The 20,617-nt window shown below is 32.2% G+C and overlaps 1 protein-coding gene across 2 annotated transcripts in view; it reads left to right on the forward strand.

The window, feature by feature from the left end:
- Nucleotides 1–20,617, forward strand: part of LOC143059553 (proteasome adapter and scaffold protein ECM29-like) — a 118,281-nt gene that overhangs the window by 41,965 nt on the left and 55,699 nt on the right. For both annotated transcript variants that reach the window (XM_076233082.1, XM_076233076.1), the window contains exons 9-20: nt 3,965–4,081; nt 5,079–5,164; nt 5,768–5,846; nt 10,259–10,375; nt 10,588–10,710; nt 11,534–11,779; nt 12,291–12,371; nt 13,245–13,428; nt 14,110–14,198; nt 18,700–18,831; nt 19,431–19,587; nt 20,269–20,465. In XM_076233082.1, coding sequence (XP_076089197.1) covers nt 3,965–4,081; nt 5,079–5,164; nt 5,768–5,846; nt 10,259–10,375; nt 10,588–10,710; nt 11,534–11,779; nt 12,291–12,371; nt 13,245–13,428; nt 14,110–14,198; nt 18,700–18,831; nt 19,431–19,587; nt 20,269–20,465 — 1,608 coding nt within the window. The remainder of the gene's footprint in view (nt 1–3,964; nt 4,082–5,078; nt 5,165–5,767; nt 5,847–10,258; nt 10,376–10,587; nt 10,711–11,533; nt 11,780–12,290; nt 12,372–13,244; nt 13,429–14,109; nt 14,199–18,699; nt 18,832–19,430; nt 19,588–20,268; nt 20,466–20,617) is intronic.

The following is a 20,617-nucleotide window of genomic DNA, read 5'->3' on the forward strand; positions in this document are numbered from 1 at the left end:
ACATAATTATTTCTAGTCCTTTTAAATTGTCAATCTTAAATAACGTCGCTGGGCTTCTAAAATGTCGTATATGACTTTTTTGACTAAAAATACTTTTTGACACCAATGGTCTCGGCGGGAGGAAATCTTTGGTATAACAAAATAGCATATATATGTAGGACTCAAATCTATGGCGGGTTCCAAATCTATGGCAGATTCCTAATCTATGGCAAATGTGACGTTACAAACGTCAAACAAGTCAAATCTATGGCAGATTTTTGTTTTCTCCAAATCTATGGCAGATCTGACATATAACGTCACAATTAAGCAACGTCATATCACATCTTCGCCGCCGCAAACAATTGCAGAACCCATAGATTTGAATACCATTCCAGACGAAGGAATTTCCCTCGACAACAATTTGCGGATGGTTTACAACAACATGTGACCTATTATCCAGAAGAGGGACATAATGTGTGTTCGATTTTTTCAGTACCGGAAATTTTAGGAGCTATTATAGTAATTTTTTTACTGTCTACGGCTGACAACGTTTATAAAGTGAAAGATAAAATTACCAGATTCCAATTTGATATAAATCGTCATCAAATAAAAACCATGTATTGGCTTTGAAATAAATATTATTTGAAAATTTAAACCGTTTAATTTTATTTATCAATTTCATTTTATATATAAAAAAAAAAAAAACTACCTTCTTACTAGTTAGTTTAATTAATTGGTTAAACAGGTACCATGCACAGATTAGAAAAAAAAATTTTTTACGGGGCACATCATTTTAATCTTGAAGTCTGTATCAAGGTATATGAATTATTCATTTATGTTTTTTTTTGCCATCACGATTTTGTTGACCATTGTTGAATGTTTATTTCACAAATGTGTATAAACATGCTCCCGTTGTCGTACATGTTCACTTGTTTGAGACAAGTCATTGGTCGTATTATTTGTACTGCATTGTTTTCCATTTAACTGTCGTAAAAGTGAGTGGTTTAGCGCTATAAAATCAGGTTCAATCCACCATTTTCTACACTTGAAAATGCCTGTACCAAGTCAGGAATATTGCAGTTGTTGTCCATTCGTTTGATGTGTTTTGTCATTTGATTTTGACATGTTATTATGGACTTTCCGATTGAATTTTCCTCGAAACTCAGTATTTTGGTGATTTTACTTTTTTTTTGTGCACAACATTTGCCATAGATTTGGAAACAACAAAAATCCGCCATAGATTAGGAAATAACAAAACTTGCCATAGATTAGAATTGTAAAAAATCTGTCATAGATTTGGAATGGCATGACGTCACATTTGCCATAGATTAGGAATCTGCCATAGATTTGGAACCCAGCATAGATTTGAGTCCTACATATATACAGTTAGACCAATCAAAATGTGTGAAATAAGACATATTACAAAATTGCCAATGTCAGTTGTTTGTAAAGTTTGCTTCCAAAATGTTGTATGAAAACTTGAAAATCATTGTAGAATGGCTTTGGGAAAAAAATAATTGTACATTGATTTATTTCTGTGAAAATAGTTTAAGTTCTTGGATAATCCAGAAATGTCAAAGTTTTTATTTCACTGCTATTTACAAAAATGTTCAAGTTCACATACAACATTTTGGAAGCATGCATTTTGCCAAAATTTTCAAAGCCTGTTTGTGAGATATTTTTTCATTTGAAAAATTTGTAATTTACAACATTTTAGAAGCCCAGCGACGTTAATACAAATCCATTCACATCTATATTAACCTGATAAAGGTAACCAGCAAACATTTAATTGACATTGATCATACCAGAGAATAAGATATATTGATGAAAATCTTAACTTTAAAAAGGAATTTAATTGTATAGTTAGATTTAAAAGAAAAAAACTTCATTTACACCTAATAAATTCCACAATGATGACAACAACTCTACCACTACTCTAATACATATCTAAAAGCAATCATATATAATAGGTTAACAAAAACTATAAAATTAAAATGAAACCATGTTCTGCAGTATTTCATAAATTATTTTAAATGCACACAAGCTACATGGTAAAACATCATGCTAAATCAATGAAGATTTGATTAATATACAGCAAAAAATGACCTTTTATCCTTGATAAATTTGAGTTATTTGTAAAAATGAAATGTACAAATTTATGCAATATTTATATAACATTTAAATTACAAATAATTATACAAAAAACAGATCGTGTGTATCTTTTAAAACAAAAAAGTTATGTATTTCTATCAAAGGAAAAATAAGTCCAAAAATCCGTATTTTGAGGAAATATCTGAAATTGGAACCTCAATTTACTCAAAAAGTAGCACATGAAGGTATATTTTTTATTACACATTTGATTTAATCTGGTAAAAAATAGCCTACTTGCAAATTTTCATCAAAATTTATATATGGAATAAAAACTGTATCGTATGCCCTTAAGAACCCTTGTAACAACTCTTTGAGGGCCTGTAGGTGGCCAGGTGTTGCAAGGCAAAATTTCTGTTCTTATCCAATATATCCTTATTTTCCAGTGGCAGTCCAAATTTCCCCGACCATCATCCCAAATGGCCTCTATTATGACAAGACCTACCTATTGTATTTATTGTGAACTTGTTCTCGTCCTGAATATGCATGAAATATTTGCCACTGGACGTAGCAACCAAAAATCAATCAATCAATGTTATTTATTTATTAGAAATATTTCTTGTTTAAAAGGGAATTTAATTGTTTAGTTTAGATTAATACTTTCTCTATTTATTTAAGAATTTAGCTTTGCCCGAAAAACTTCTAGTGCTTTGATAGAGGCATCACAGAATCAATATTTACCTTTCTTTTTTTGCTCTCTTTTCCTCCTCTTTATTATAATATTAAAAGGCAGATAAACAAAGTGAACAATCTTGAAACCATGTGACTCTTTTCTCAAAAAACTTTACCAATAAAATTATTAGTAAGTCTGTCACTAAGTCAAGCATTTCAATATAACTGAAGATCAATTTTAACAATTTTAATCGTAAGACTGATTTTTGTGAAAAGAGTCACTGAAGCTTACACTGACATTATTATTTCATATCCTTTAAAATTGTCTAAAACAATACAAATCTTTTCAATCAAACAGTTAATTAAGCTGAAAGTTTGTATTATTTATAACTCATTTCATTTATTTTTTTACTTTTTTAAATGTAAAGAAGTTTTAAATGAGTGCATGATACAGTTCACTAATAAAAATTTGTTTGACATTGATCATACTACTGAATAGGATATATTGAAAATAATCTTACTTTTACAAAGGAATTTAATTGTTTAGTTAGATCCAAACTTTTACTATTTGTTTAGCTTAAATTTGCCATAAAAAAAAATCATTTACAACTCTCAAATTACACACTAATGACAACCTTTTAACTACAGTACTATTTCCACTCTTATGCATATCTAAAAGCAATCATATATAAGAAATTAGAAAAAATATAAAATCAAAATGAAATAATATTCTGCAGTTTTTAATAAATTATTTTAAATGCAAATTACCTACATGTCAAATCAATGAAAACTTTAAAACTGATTGAGGTTATTTAGTATCTAAAGTTGAATGATTATCTCAATAAAACAAAATTTTATTTTTTAATTTGCAAATCTAATATGTGAATAGAACAACTGTAAATTATAGCAAATGGCAGCTCACCCATTAGTTAAGACTAGCCCTCCTCCCCACCCCACCCCCAAAAAACAAAAAAAAGTTACATAAAAATTGAATCAGAAGTTGATTATTGATCATAAGTGAGAATTGGCCAGTGTGAGCAATTGCCACCACTTTAGGTCCATCGTCTGTTAACTTTTACAGAAATCTTTGGTTAGATTCAGCTGTCAGTTCTGTGGTTAAGTTCTGCTGAGAGACATCCTGCAGACTGTAATAATGATCAGACAATGAAGATAGGGACCATTTTATATTTAGTTTTGATACCAAACTCTTATATTATATTTACAGCCAGCAACAAAACCTGACCATAAACGACGACCAGTATGTACAAGAATAAGACTGAAAATTTTCCCATTCTTCCTAAGAGCCAGAGATGCTGCAAATGTATTTCCTTCCTGTATCCAGGTAAGTGTTATGGTGATTTAAGCTCTTCTTAAAAGAAGGAGATGATGCTAATGTCTTTATTTCCTGTATCAAGGTAAAATCAGGGGAAAGATACCAAAGGGACAGTCAAACTCATAAGTCAAAAATAAACTGACAAAGCCATGGCTAGAAAAGAAATAGACCAACAGTCAAACAACAGTACACCAATCACAACATGGAAAACTGAAGATTGAGCAACATGAATCTCACAAAATATTATTTTTTTATATATAAATTTCTCACTTATTAAGAGTAATAGGTTAACATTGTGAATAGAAATGGGGAATGTGTGAATGACACAACAACCAAACAAATGTGCAGAAAACAGCTGAAGGCCACCATTGAAGATTCAACACAATGAGTTAACTATATTTGGTATATGGTTTCCTTGTAACGTATCCATGTCCGTCAGACAGGGTTCACCTGACCTTGACCTCATTTCATGGATCAGTGATCAAGGTTAAAGTTATATGACTAGGTCTGTTTCTCAAATATTTTATGCAGTAGGTGAACTATATGTGGTGTATGAAATGATTGTAAGGGGTACATGTCTGCATAGCAGATATCATCTGACCTTGACCCAAATTTCTTGGTTCATTGATGAGTTTTAAGCAGTTGTGTTTTAATAGCCTATTTTTCAAATACTAGTAGCAATAGGTCAATTATATTTGGTGTATGGAATAGTTGTAAGGTGTACATGTCTGTCTGGTTTGATTTATTTGACCTTGTTCTCATTGTCATGGATATTTTGAAATAGTTCATGTGATACTTGTAGTAAAATCTTTATCTGTATGACTTTCAACATAAAATCAATGGTCAGTAAAGCAGGGGAGACATCTTATCTTGTTCCTTGATTTACAGTATTTTTAATAAAATAAAAATAATACTACTTTCTTAATCTTATTGAAAGCAGTTCTCAATATATAAACATTCCCTATTACTTGTGTTAAATTTTCTGACTTATGATATCTTTCAAAAGGTTATATTTGACTGTTTGTATGGCCAGAGTACTAATGCCAAGCTAAAGAACATGGCTGTACAATTTGTTCATCATGTTTGTTTGAAGTGAGTATATAATTATGTTAGGAGTGTAATGTGAATTGTTAGCAGAATGGAAATCAGAATGCATTAACTGGAAGGGAAAGATACCAAAGGAGTATTCAAAATCATAAGATGAAAACAAAACTGAAAACAACATGCCAAAAAACTAAAAATGACCAAAATAGTAGACAAAAAGCAATATTGAAGACTGAGCAACACAAACCAAACAAAAAAAACAAAAACGAGAGTGGATCTGAGGTGCTCTGAAAGGGTGAGCAGGTCCTGCTCCACATGTTGCGCCAGTCATATGATCATGTTAGTTATTTTAAAAAGTACTACCAGCACTATAGCAACTTAATACTAGTTGAACAAAGTGTTCAGAACATGTAGTTATAAATGTGTTTTTTTCAAAGGCATTCTCTTTTATTATTCATGACGGTAATTTTTGATTTATTGACATTTTATAATAAGTTAATATCATAAGAAAGTTTCATTAAAAATTGATGGAAGGGTCAGGTAAATAAATACTTTAGATTTTTTTTCAGTTGTGCTGAAAATTGAGATTACACCGAATTGTTGTCATTGTGGCAAAACATGTCAGAATTGTACATTATATTTATTTTTCAGTTGTGCTGACAACAAGTTTACCCCTGTGGCACCTGTGCTATTATCTGGTATGGTTAAACTGATTGGTGAGGCCATGGATGTAAGTTCTTATAAAATTAACACGTCATCCAAAACTCTTTGAATTACCTTACTACCATAAAGCAGGTTATTTTAGCAGGGTGCAAATTTTCGCTTATTTTCGCGGATAGAAAAAAATCGCCCAAATTAAATTCCCCTAATTTAAAACGGTCTATGCAAAGGGATTGATAAAAGTTTTAAATCCACCAAAATAATAACCGATAAAATATTTAGTATACCTTATTCAATGAAAATCGCCAAGTTTTACAACCGCAAAAATAACCTGCTATACGGTATGTCTTGTAATTGACTCACTTATTATATAAATATAACGGAATTTGATGAGACTGTCATCAAAGTGAGAGGGTTAGCACTCTTAAACCAGGTTTAATCCACCATTTTCTACATTTGAAAATGTCTGTACCAAGTCTGGAATATGACAGTTCTTGTCCATTCGTTTTTGATGCGTTTTGTTATTTGATTTTGCCATGTGATTATGGACTTTCCGAATTGGTTTCCTCTAAGTTCAGTATTTTTGTGATTTTACTTTTTATTACATGGATATGTAAATATTGGTAGGAGATGAGCACATTATCATCAATAAACACATTGCTGCTTGACATGAAGTACAGCTAGATGAGTAAATATTGGTAGGAGATGAGCACATTATCATCAATAAACACATTACTGCTTGACATGAAGTACAGCTAGATGAGTAAATATTGGTAGGAGATGAGCACATTATCATCAATAAACACATTACTGCTTGACATGAAGTACAGCTAGATGAGTAAATATTGGTAGGAGATGAGCACATTATCATCCATAAACACATTACTGCTTGACATGAAGTACAGCTAGATGAGTAAATATTGGTAGGAGATGAGCACATTATCATCCATAAACACATTGCTGCTTGACATGAAGTACAGCTAGATGAGTAAATATTGGTAGGAGATGAGCACATTATCATCCATAAACACATTGCTGCTTGACATGAAGTACAGCTAGATGAGTAAATATTGGTAGGAGATGAGCACATTATCATCCATAAACACATTGCTGCTTGACATGAAGTACAGCTAGATGAGTAAATATTGGTAGGAGATGAGCACATTATCATCCATAAACACATTGCTGCTTGACATGAAGTACAGCTAGATGAGTAAATATTGGTAGGAGATGAGCACATTATCATCCATAAACACATTGCTGCTTGACATGAAGTACAGCTAGATGAGTAAATATTGGTAGGAGATGAGCACATTATCATCCATAAACACATTGCTGCTTGACATGAAGTACAGCTAGATGAGTAAATATTGGTAGGAGATGAGCACATTATCATCCATAAACACATTGCTGCTTGACATGAAGTACAGCTAGATGAGTAAATATTGGTAGGAGATGAGCACATTATCATCCATAAACACATTGCTGCTTGACATGAAGTACAGCTAGATGAGTAAATATTGGTAGGAGATGAGCACATTATCATCCATAAACACATTGCTGCTTGACATGAAGTACAGCTAGATGAGTAAATATTGGTAGGAGATGAGCACATTATCATCCATAAACACATTGCTGCTTGACATGAAGTACAGCTAGATGAGTAAATATTGGTAGGAGATGAGCACATTATCATCCATAAACACATTGCTGCTTGACATGAAGTACAGCTAGATGAGTAAATATTGGTAGGAGATGAGCACATTATCATCCATAAACACATTGCTGCTTGACATGAAGTACAGCTAGATGAGTAAATATTGGTAGGAGATGAGCACATTATCATCCATAAACACATTGCTGCTTGACATGAAGTACAGCTAGATGAGTAAATATTGGTAGGAGATGAGCACATTATCATCCATAAACACATTGCTGCTTGACATGAAGTACAGCTAGATGAGTAAATATTGGTAGGAGATGAGCACATTATCATCCATAAACACATTGCTGCTTGACATGAAGTACAGCTAGATGAGTAAATATTGGTAGGAGATGAGCACATTATCATCCATAAACACATTGCTGCTTGACATGAAGTACAGCTAGATGAGTAAATATTGGTAGGAGATGAGCACATTATCATCCATAAACACATTGCTGCTTGACATGAAGTACAGCTAGATGAGTAAATATTGGTAGGAGATGAGCACATTATCATCCATAAACACATTGCTGCTTGACATGAAGTACAGCTAGATGAGTAAATATTGGTAGGAGATGAGCACATTATCATCCATAAACACATTGCTGCTTGACATGAAGTACAGCTAGATGAGTAAATATTGGTAGGAGATGAGCACATTATCATCCATAAACACATTGCTGCTTGACATGAAGTACAGCTAGATGAGTAAATATTGGTAGGAGATGAGCACATTATCATCCATAAACACATTGCTGCTTGACATGAAGTACAGCTAGATGAGTAAATATTGGTAGGAGATGAGCACATTATCATCCATAAACACATTGCTGCTTGACATGAAGTACAGCTAGATGAGTAAATATTGGTAGGAGATGAGCACATTATCATCCATAAACACATTGCTGCTTGACATGAAGTACAGCTAGATGAGTAAATATTGGTAGGAGATGAGCACATTATCATCCATAAACACATTACTGCTTGACATGAAGTACAGCTAGATGAGTAAATATTGGTAGGAGATGAGCACATTATCATCCATAAACACATTACTGCTTGACATGAAGTACAGCTAGATGAGTAAATATTGGTAGGAGATGAGCACATTATCATTAATAAACACATTGCTGCTTGACATGAAGTACAGCTAGATGAGTAAATATTGGTAGGAGATGAGCACATTATCATCCATAAACACATTACTGCTTGACATGAAGTACAGCTAGATGAGTAAATATTGGTAGGAGATGAGCACATTATCATCCATAAACACATTGCTGCTTGACATGAAGTACAGCTAGATGAGTAAATATTGGTAGGAGATGAGCACATTATCATCCATAAACACATTGCTGCTTGACATGAAGTACAGCTAGATGAGTAAATATTGGTAGGAGATGAGCACATTATCATCCATAAACACATTGCTGCTTGACATGAAGTACAGCTAGATGAGTAAATATTGGTAGGAGATGAGCACATTATCATCCATAAACACATTGCTGCTTGACATGAAGTACAGCTAGATGAGTAAATATTGGTAGGAGATGAGCACATTATCATCCATAAACACATTGCTGCTTGACATGAAGTACAGCTAGATGAGTAAATATTGGTAGGAGATGAGCACATTATCATCCATAAACACATTACTGCTTGACATGAAGTACAGCTAGATGAGTAAATATTGGTAGGAGATGAGCACATTATCATCAATAAACACATTGCTGCTTGACATGAAGTACAGCTAGATGAGTAAATATTGGTAGGAGATGAGCACATTATCATCCATAAACACATTGCTGCTTGACATGAAGTACAGCTAGATGAGTAAATATTGGTAGGAGATGAGCACATTATCATCCATAAACACATTGCTGCTTGACATGAAGTACAGCTAGATGAGTAAATATTGGTAGGAGATGAGCACATTATCATCAATAAACACATTGCTGCTTGACATGAAGTACAGCTAGATGAGTAAATATTGGTAGGAGATGAGCACATTATCATCCATAAACACATTGCTGCTTGACATGAAGTACAGCTAGATGAGTAAATATTGGTAGGAGATGAGCACATTATCATCCATAAACACATTACTGCTTGACACAAAGCTCCAATCTATTGTTATTGAACAGTTACAATAATACAAAGGGAGCTAAATAATTCAAAAGTGGTCTAAAAAGAAGATTCAGAATAAGTATGAAATTTTTGTCCTGTCAGTTCTTTTACTGTGATCCAAATAAATCTTTTATCTAGTATTCAAAACTACTCATTTTGATTTGTTGTGAAGTGCTGTTTTAAAATTTCAAGAAATGAGTAGAATTATAAGTATTTTTAAATTTATCTTGCAATACACTATCTATATATTGATAAAAGACTGTTTAATCCTTTCAATATTCAAGGATGTAGAAATTGGTAGAGTAGGGTATTAAATGAGTTTGGTCTACAAATTGTAACCTAATCCATGAAAACTGGTACCCACAAAAATAAATAAATTCTCAGTATTGTAGAAGCTTAACAAAATGGACGGCTTTTTATAAAAACACCTACAACTAAAAGTGATCCTAAGTTATGAGCAATTCAGTTTACTTTCAATTAATTTACGAAATAAGTTTTTTTTATGAAATGCTTGCCTGATTATCATCTGTTGGTTATGACCAAGAACATTTTATCTTATATTGATTGATTGATTGTTGGTTGCTTATGTTCCAGTGACAAAAATAGAGCTAAAACATATAACAAATAATTTGCTCTATTTGCAATTGCAGGAAGCCAAATTAAGGAACTTGGCTTATGTAGCAGTGGGTAAAATAGTACGGAGAGCTCCTCAGCTGGTCAAGAAAGATGTGGCTTTAGTACAGAAATTCTTTGATGCTATGAGTAAAGTAAGTTATACATTTCTTTTTTATTCAAGAATAACAATGTTAACTGCCAAAGTACTTTTAATGGTTGGTATCAAGGAATATTTTAAATTAGTGATATTTAGTATCGCCAAATTTTTATAGAAAGTCACAAAAAAGGACTTGGTGTGCAGAATGTTATCCTTACTGGCAGATGATATTAGACAATGATTATAAATTGACATTTATTTTTGTAGGAAGACCCAGAAACAAGACTTGGTGTACAAGAATCCTTATCGTTGATGGCTGATGCCTTTAAAGACATTGATCCTTCTTGTCAGAGTCTGATGGAAGCACTTATCATGCAAAATATTGAACAGGTAGTCTTACAAACAAATGGGGATGTCAAGGTTTGTCAGATCAGTACTGAGATATAAAGACAAACCACAGTACACCTAAAATTTGGCTAATGACTATCAGCAAACACTAATTCAAAGCCAACTTCAACTAATAAATGAACCTTTTTTCTAATATGAGATTATAAATCAGTACAACTGAAAATATAAGAATATACTCTAATACAAAAATTTGCCTATATTTGTTTATTGAATAAATTGAAAGATTTAATCTGGTAGCCATTTATGAATTCACTGGAGACGGGATAATGCAATCAAGTAGATATAGGAAGATGTGGTGTGAGTGCCAATGAGACAACTCTCCATCCAAATAACAATTTAAAAAAAAGGTAAACCATTATAGGTCAATGTAAAGCCTTTATTTAGACACCTATTCTTGTTTAAATATTATTGTGAGTATGAAGGAAACTGATGTGTTGACCTATTTCTGTGTTTTATTTTTGTGGTGTAAGAAGTAATTGTTATATTATTGTACAACACAGAACTTTGAAATATAAATTCAAATGATCACATACCAATGACAAATAAATGTGTTTACAATAGTTCACTTACTTAAAGTCTGTGGATGCTTTTAAGAATAACTGTAGAAGTCTTTGATTCCTTTGAATGCTCATGATTTTTACAAGTTCAAATTATTTGAATTTTTTCTCTACACTAAATAAAATATTTTTGATATAGGGATTAATTTAAAAAAACTGAATGATTTTCTATTTTCTAACCCTGAAACACTCTATGCCATAAAAAAGTAATCTTAAAAAATATTGATTAATATTTTGCTATTTTCCAGGACCAACCCCAGTCCAGACTTATGTCTGTACAGTATGCCCGGACGGTGTTTCCCTCCGACCACATCCCTTCAAGGTACATATTGTTGTTAGCCTGCGGTGATACCAAGGAAGATGTTAGAGTAGAAGCTATGAAAGCTCTCCATATAGCTCAGACTAAAGAGAAAGAAATAGAGAAAAACTCTACAAAATTACCACCACCTAAACTACCTAAGTTTACAGACATGATGAAATATATTTCTGAAAAGGTAATTTGAAAATTATAAGAAAGGCTAATAATATATAAAAAAGAAGATGTGGTATAATTGCCAATGAGACAACTGTCCACATAATAAGCTCATCCTCACTCTCACACTTTGTCTTTTGGTATTGGTATTGTTATGTCTATGTTTGTTATATGAAAGCCCAGAGATCATACAGGTACTAAAGTTGTAGAAAAAAGGGCAAGACAGAAGAAAAACCTCATAAACAAACACAACAGATTCATCCAATTCCTTGAATAATAAATGTTATTTTCAAAACATTAAGATACATTATTGCATCAGAGTTATTTTCTGTCAATAATCAGCTGTTTCCCACACAGACATTTTTAATCCTGTTTAGAATTAGATTAGATTTTCTTTTTATCTACTTGTACAAAATACAAACAATATCATTGATCTATGAAAGTTGGAAACTAATGTATACTAACTAGGCCTGTTGGCAAGATAGAATAACAGTATTACAGTATAGATGTTCAGATTTATGTTATATTTTCAGGGAAGTTTAAGAGTAAAGACACAAAATAAATATGTGATTGGAAATTACACTTTACCATTTATTCCTGCTACTTATGAAGAGGTGAGTTAATGTAGAGTTAGTGTAGAGTTAGTTCACACAACCTCAATCAGTTCTATCTGTTCAATAAAATTTGTAATTCAAAAATGGAAAGACAAAAAAACAAATCATAGAAGAAGAAAAAAACAGAGAGATATGCAGTAAAATAAGCAAGATATGAAATTTGAAAACATTCAATGAAAATCAGAACTCAGCAACCCAATAATAAATTCCATATATCATAACTGATTTGCAGCTATTTTTACAAAAATCTCTAGATATACACCAAGTCATATTATACCTACACATGTGTCTTTACTTGTAGATGATATTATACCTACAAATGTGTCTTTACTTGTAGATGATATTATACCTACACATGTGTCTTTACTTGTAGATGATATTATGCCTACACATGTCCTTTACTTGTAGATGATATTATACCTACACGTGTGTCTTTACTTGTAGATGATATTATGCCTACACATGTCCTTTACTTGTAGATGATATTGTACCTTCACATATGTCTTTACTTGTAGATAATATTATACCTACACATGTGTCTTTATTTGTAATTGATATTATACCTACACATGTGTCTTTATTTGTAGATGATATTATACCTACATATGTGCCTTTACTAGTAGATGATATTATACCTACACATGTGTCTTTATTTTTAGATGATATGATACCTACACATGTGCCTTTACTTGTAGATGATATTATACCTACACACGTCCTTTACTTGTAGATGATATTATACCTACACATGTGCCTTTACTTGAAGATGATATTATACCTACACATGTGTCTTTACTTGTAGATGATATTATACCTACATATGTGTCCTTAATTGTAATGATATTAAACCTACACATGTGTCTTTACTTGTAGATGATATTATACCTACACATGTGCCTATCACAGGACTCAGGCCAGATTCCTGACATGGAATCTTTAGTTACTATGCAGACACAAGCCCCTGGCATTGCCAAGTACATCAGGGATAATTTACAGGGAGATAACTCTATCCAGACTTATTTTGACTTTATCAAGACTTTATTGTCAGCTGTCAGTGGTAAGAAGAACAATAAAACAATTTGATAACTGAATAGCTGAAATATTGAAAAGTCCATTTTAAAGTATCTTTAAGGATATATAAATATTTAAAAATAGATTTTTCAATATTTCAGCAACTATCCTGTTATGAAATAATGGATAGGACAATCATAATTATTTATACATATTTATTTTGTTATGCTGGTTGCATCCTCTTAATGACTGCTGCCACTATACTTTAAATTTGTTTAGTTATATTGTCAATTCAGAAAAATTCCGCTAAGTAGAAATAATAATTGTAGCATGATAAAGTTATGATAGCAGGTTTTGTCATAAAAATTTATACGTCTTGATATACTGTGTTAATTTAAGAAAATGTAGTATGATTGTCAATGAGGCAAGTATTCGGTTATGATCAAGGGGGGATTATATGTTTAAAAAATATGTGGTTTACAAAATAATACTGAAGACCAAACATGATAATCAAGCCATTTAACATTAAAACCGTTTGGACTTGAGACTTTAAATGGGAACTATAAAAGTCAATTATATATCTCATATAAATGGTAGGGATGACACCATATACAAATATAACCAGTGAAATGGAGTTCAAACTTAATTACTCCAAAGTTGTCTTGTTTATATTACAATGAATTCCCATTTTGTTTTCTGTACTGATTGGATATATTGGATATTGTAGGTTCATCAGCTATGTACTGTTTAGTTGAACTGGTTGCCATAGCACCAGAGATGGCCAGTCAGATTATCTCACAAACTGACTGGATGAAGGTAGGTCAACATTTATATGCCCCCATCGTAGTGGAGGGGACATTAAGTTTTAACCTTGTCTGTCAGTACATCTGTCCATCCATAAATCTGTATGTAGGTCCTTTCATCCCAAAATTGGTTTCCGTTCTCTAACTTTAGTTTGCCTAAACCAAATGTTATGAAACTTATACACAATGCTTATTACTACAAAATACAAATCTAGTTTGAATTTTGGGGGTGTGTTTTAACTGTTCTAGAGTTATGCCCCTTCACAAATGAATAAATTGCTGAACTTTTTGTTTCTCTTCTTTAACTTAAGTTAGCCTCAACCAAATGAAATGAAACTTACACACAATGCTTAGGACCACAAAATACAGATCTAGTTTGAATTTTTGGGGTATCTTTCTACTGTTCTAGAGTTACGCCCCTTTACAAATGGAAAAATTGCTGAGTTTCATTTCTGTTCTTTAACTAAAGTTTGCCTCAACCAAATTTTTTGAAACTATTACACAATACTTATTACTGCAACACTCTGATCAAGTAAAAATTTGAGTAGCATCACTTTTACTATTCTTCTGTTATGTTCCATTATACCTATATATGATATGCAAGGGGAGGCATCATCTGTGTCTATTTATTAAGAACGTATTCAGCTGATAGTAGCAATTGATAAATTATATATTTAAGTTACAATATGATGTGTATTTAGCCTTTGTTAGTATTGAATGATTTTAAATTTTAGTTCATTTTTAGCTCACCTGGCCCGAAGGGCCAAGTGAGCTTTTCCCATCACTTTGCGTCCGGCATCCGTCGTTGTCCGTCGTCCGTCGTCGTTAACTTTTACAAAAATCTTCTCCTCTGAAACTGCTGGACCAAATTAAACCAAACTTGGCCACAATCATCATTGGGGTATCTAGTTTAAAAAATGTGTGGCGTGACCCCGCCAACCAACCAAGATGGCCGCCATGGCTAAAAATAGAACATAGGGGTAAAATGCAGTTTTTGGCTTATAACTCAAAAACCAAAGCATTTAGAGCAAATCTGACATGGGGTAAAATTGTTTATCAGGTCAAGATCTATCTGCCCTGAAATTTTCAGATGAATCCGACAACCTGTTGTTGTGTTGCTGCCCCTGAATTGGTAATTTTAAGGAAATTTTGCTGTTTTTGGTTATTATCTTGTATATTATTATAGATAGAGAAACTACTGGGCCAAATTAATCCAAACTTGGCCACAATTATCTTTAGGGTATCTATTTTAAAAAATGTGTCCGGTGAGCCGGCCAACCAACCAAGATGGCCGCCACGGCTAAAAATAGAACATAGGGGTAAAATGCAGTTTTTGGCTTATAACTTAAAAACCAAAGCATTTAGAGCAAATCTGACATTTTGTAAAATTGTTTATCAGGTCAAGATCTATCTACCCTGAAATTTTCAGATGAATCTGACAACCTGTTGTTGGGTTGCTGCCCCTGAATTGGTAATTTTAAGGAAATTTTGCTGTTTTTGGTTATTATCTTGTATATTATTATAGATAGAGATAAACTGTAAACAGCCATTATGTTCAGCAAAGTAAGATTGACAAATAAGTCAACATGACCGAAATGGTCAGTTGACCCCTTTAGGAGTTATTGCCCTTTAAAGTCAATTTTTAACAATTTTTCGTAAATCTTAGTAATCTTTTACAAAAATCTTCTCCTCTGAAACTACTGGGCCAAATTAATCCAAACTTATCCACAATCATCTTTGGGGTATCTAGTTTTAAAAATGTGTCCGATGACCCGGCCATCCAACCAAGATGGCCGCCATGGCTAAAAATAGAACATAGGGGTAAAATGCAGTTTTTGGCTTATAACTCAAAAACCAAAGCGTTTAGAGCAAATCTGACATGGGGTTAAATTGTTTATCAGGTCAAGATCTATCTGCCCTGAAATTTTCAGATAAATCGGACAACCCGTTGTTGGGTTCCTGCCCCTGAATTGGTAATTTTAAGGAAATTTTACTGTTTTTGGTTATTATCTTGAAATTTGTTATAGATAGAAATAAACTGTAAGGGGTCATCCATAATTGTCAACCATTTTCCAAAGCGTACAAAACGTACACTTTTTCAGACCCCCCACCCTCCCTCAAAAAGTGTACATCAACCATTTTCAGATTTCAAGAGAAGAATCAGTCATTCTCAATAAAAAGAAGATCCTGTTTATTATATTATTATATTTAAGTTTAATATAGAACTTTGCATTGAAAAAAAAACTAAAACATATCTGACTGTTTTATTTGATGACATCTATCTGTGATGCTTGTGTTTTGTCAGAAAAAAGAGTACAAAGATTAGTGTTTCCCCTATCACACAGTGGAAATGGTAACTCCAATAAAATAGGGCACCTAGAGCATGCAAAAGATTAACAAAAGGGCACATAAATTATGCTAAGAATAAAAGAAAGGGAAATGCATGGTTTTATTGCATTGGTAAAGTATCATGAGTATGGACTGACAGTTGTTGATGGAATCAGAGCTCAAGACAGCAATCAATAAAAGTGTAATGTTTTAAAACATTTTGAGGTTTTCAATTTCCCGCCTGTATTTCTATTTAAATGGTCCCTGTAAATATGCCATTCATGGCACTATTATCGTTTATGTATATATACTGTAATGTGTACATATATTTGATATTTTCTAAGTTAAGGTTGAACTTCATATGGAGGTGCTCCTAATTGATGGAGGCTTTTACTAAGAAAAATAAGTTTACTTCCGGTTTACTGGTTTACTATTTTGGAGTGCATTACAAGGAAATTAATCGAAGGACCAGTTTAAAATCTTTTCACAAAATGGCGTCTTGTCAAAATCAAAACATTCAAAGAATTTTAGTGTTTCAATCAATTTTGTTTATTAAACAGAGTAAAACGATATCGATCAATAATAAAGCTGGTGAAATTGAAAATCGGGGGTACTGAGAAATGCTTGCAAACTTTTTGTTTAAATAATTTTACTAGTTCACATTTTTGAAAGATTTAGTTTTCATAGGATTTGATCTTTTAATCGTTCAATCCCGATTGAGTAGAATTATGATATCGAAATCAATATCATCAAGTGAAAATAATAAAGAAGAAATAAGATGAGAAACACACCCAAGCCAATTCTCGATTTCATAAATCGACTTTCCCTACGGAAACGATATAAATTCCGTAAATAAAAAAAAGCGTACGGTAAAAATGTTGATTTGTTAACCCCCTCCCCCCAAGTGTACGTTTTGTACACTTTGGAAAATGGTTGACAATTATGGATGACCCCTAAACAGCAATAATGTTCAGCAAAGTAAGATTTACAAATAAGTCAACATGACGGAAATGGTCAGTTGACCCATATAGGAGTTATTGCCCTTTATAGTAAATTTTTAACCATTTTTCGTAAATCTTAGTAATCTTTTACAAAAATCTTCTCCTCTGAAACTACTGGGCCAAATTAATCCAAACTTATCCACAATCATCTTTGGGGTATCTAGTTTAAAAAAATGTGTCCGATGACCCGGCCATCCAACCAAGATGGCCGCCATGGCTAAAAATAAAACATAGTGGTAAAATGCAGTTTTTGGCTTATAACTAAAAAACCAAAGCGTTAAGAGCAAATCTGACATGGGGTTAAATTGTTTATCAGGTCAAGATCTATCTGCCCCGAAATTTTCAGATGAATTTGACAACCCGTTGTTGGGTTGCTGCCCCTGAATTGGTAATTTTAAGGAAATTTTGCTGTTTTTGGTTATTGTCTTGAATATTATTATAGATAGAGATAAACTGTAAACAGCAATAATGTTCAGCAAAGTAAGATTTACAAATAAGTCAAAATGACCGAAATTGTCAATTGACCCCCTCAGGAGTTATTGTCCTTTATAGTCAATTTTCAACAATTTTTATAAAATTTGTAAATTTTTACTAACATTTTCCACTGAAACTACTGGGCCAAGTTCATTATAGATAGAGATAATTGTAAGCAGCAAGGATGTTCAGTAAAGTAAGATGTACAAACACATCACCATCACCAAAATACAATTTTGTCATGAATCCATCTGCTTCCTTTGTTTAATAGTCACATAGACCAAGGTGAGCGACACAGGCTCTTTAGAGCCTCTAGTTATGTTTTGGAGTTTAGTATTACGTCCATTTTCACTGAACTAGTACATATTTGTTTAAGGGGCCAGCTGAAACTCACCTCTGGAAGTAGAATTTTCTTGCTGTATTGAAGACCCATTGTTGGCCTTCTACTGTTTTCTGCTCTTTGGTTGTGTTATTGTCTCTTTAACACATTCCCCATTTCCATTCTCAATTTTATTAGAATATAATACCATACTTGTCAAGAAAACTTTTGTTACTAAAATTTTATGAATTATGGTTGGCTTATAAAAAAAAGTTCTACTACAAATGTGCAATAATAAAGAAGGGAAATAACTGCAATTTGAAATTATAATTTTGTTTGTATTTACTAATACAGAAGGAAATTCCTAATATTAAATGAATTTTTAATTCCAGAATTATATGTTCAGTAGTAAAGATGATTTAAAAGAGTTTGGAAGTCAAATGTATGCTGTAGTAATATGTCAACAATCTAAAGATATTATAAAGGATAGCATGGAGGAATTAATGAAGAATTTAAACAATAAGGTAAATACTATGAATACTGGTAAACACTAACAGGATCAAGGAGAGATTATATTGGATAAAAAATCATAAATTCGTGGTTAATAAAATTAAGTAAATAATGTTTTTTGTCTCTTCTGCGATGAAACTTATGGAAGGTGAGACATAGGTGTGGCTTCTCCAACGATGTTCAAAATTGTTAAGTTTATTGCTGAAGTTAGTTTGATAGGAACTACTTGTGATAGATCAATGATATTTTCTAACAACTATTTTGAGACCCTGCCCCCTAGGTTATGTTCCAGCGACTTTCAATTTATAGCAATTTTCAATATTATGTTTTCTTCTGAAGTTAGTTTGATAGGAACAACTTGTGACAGATCAATCATATTTTGTATAAAGTTGCATTGCTATCAGTACATCTCAGTTTTTTCACCTCCAAGGCCCTGTCCCCTAATTCAAGGCCCAACCACTTTGAATTAATAAGCAATGTTGCTGTCCGTCAGATTTTTTTCTAACAGGTGAGATAAATCTCTGTGTCAACAGTTATGTATGAGATGTGATTTATAATTAACTTCATCTATAGGGTTTTTATATAATACCCCTTTTTAATACTTTTGTTACAGGGTTTTGAGGTACAAATGGGATCAGTAATTGGATTAGGGTATCTCATTGGCCAATACTTAAATGATAGAAGTCAGTCCTGTACCATGGAAGTAGATGGTACTTCTAAAGTAGAGGAGGAGATCAAATCTATCATCACAACTTGTCTACAGAAACTTGGTAGGTATATCAGTCCAAATCTATAAATATTCAGACAAACAATTAACTATCAGTTTAGATCTAAAAATATTCAAATAAACAATCAACCATCAGTTTAGATCTAAAAATATTCAGATATACAATTAACTGTCCATTCAGATCTAAACATATTCAGATATACATTGAACCTAAAAATATTCAAATATGCAATGCAATATAAGAAAATAAGACAATAGTTTGGTAAAAAATGTATATATGTGTAAGATTTTTTTGTATATTTTGTTACTTGCACATGTTTGTGTATCTTTTTCAAAAGCATGTTATTTACTTTTTGTACGTTCATGTATAGAGTTAGATGCTTCTTACATCATGTGCATATATATGTTCTGTGAAAGTCTGACGTTAAAAAATGGACAAATATATCTTAGCCATCTATTAACCCTTGATAGATGGTTCATATTTGTAAAGAAATAAGACATTAGTCTGTTACCTAAACAACTAAGTAAATTGTGTGCAGGAAATATAGAACAGGAAAAAAACAACATTTATTAGTGTTTATAATATATGAAAAACACCATCTGAAATACACAGAATCAAGCATAAAAACAAAGTTTCACTTGTCAATAAGCATAATCTTAAAACATTTCTTGTACTTATAAATAAATAGGACTTTCATTATTTTTTTGTATTTTTATTATACAGCTGCAATTCTACTTCTACCAACTGAAAGTAATGTGTCATTGAAAATGTCAGCTTGTCTGTCATTAGGAGAAATTGGTAGAAATGCTCAATTGCTGCTGCCATCTGGTGGTGGAGATGATGGGGAAGGGGAGATAACAAAATTGTCTATCGTAACATCTTTACTGAAGATACTGAAATCAGGCTCAGAACCAAATAAGGTTTGTTTCTGTTAGTTATAAGTACTATCAGATAGATTTACAAAAAAATGAAACATTATGCAAAACAACTTAAAATATTATTAATATAGGGAGCTTTAATGCACAATACGCCTTAGCAATTTAACCAAATAGCTTTAATGCACAATACGCCT

This window comes from Mytilus galloprovincialis, chromosome 1, assembly GCF_965363235.1.
Source record: "Mytilus galloprovincialis chromosome 1, xbMytGall1.hap1.1, whole genome shotgun sequence".
Taxonomy (NCBI): domain Eukaryota; kingdom Metazoa; phylum Mollusca; class Bivalvia; order Mytilida; family Mytilidae; genus Mytilus; species Mytilus galloprovincialis.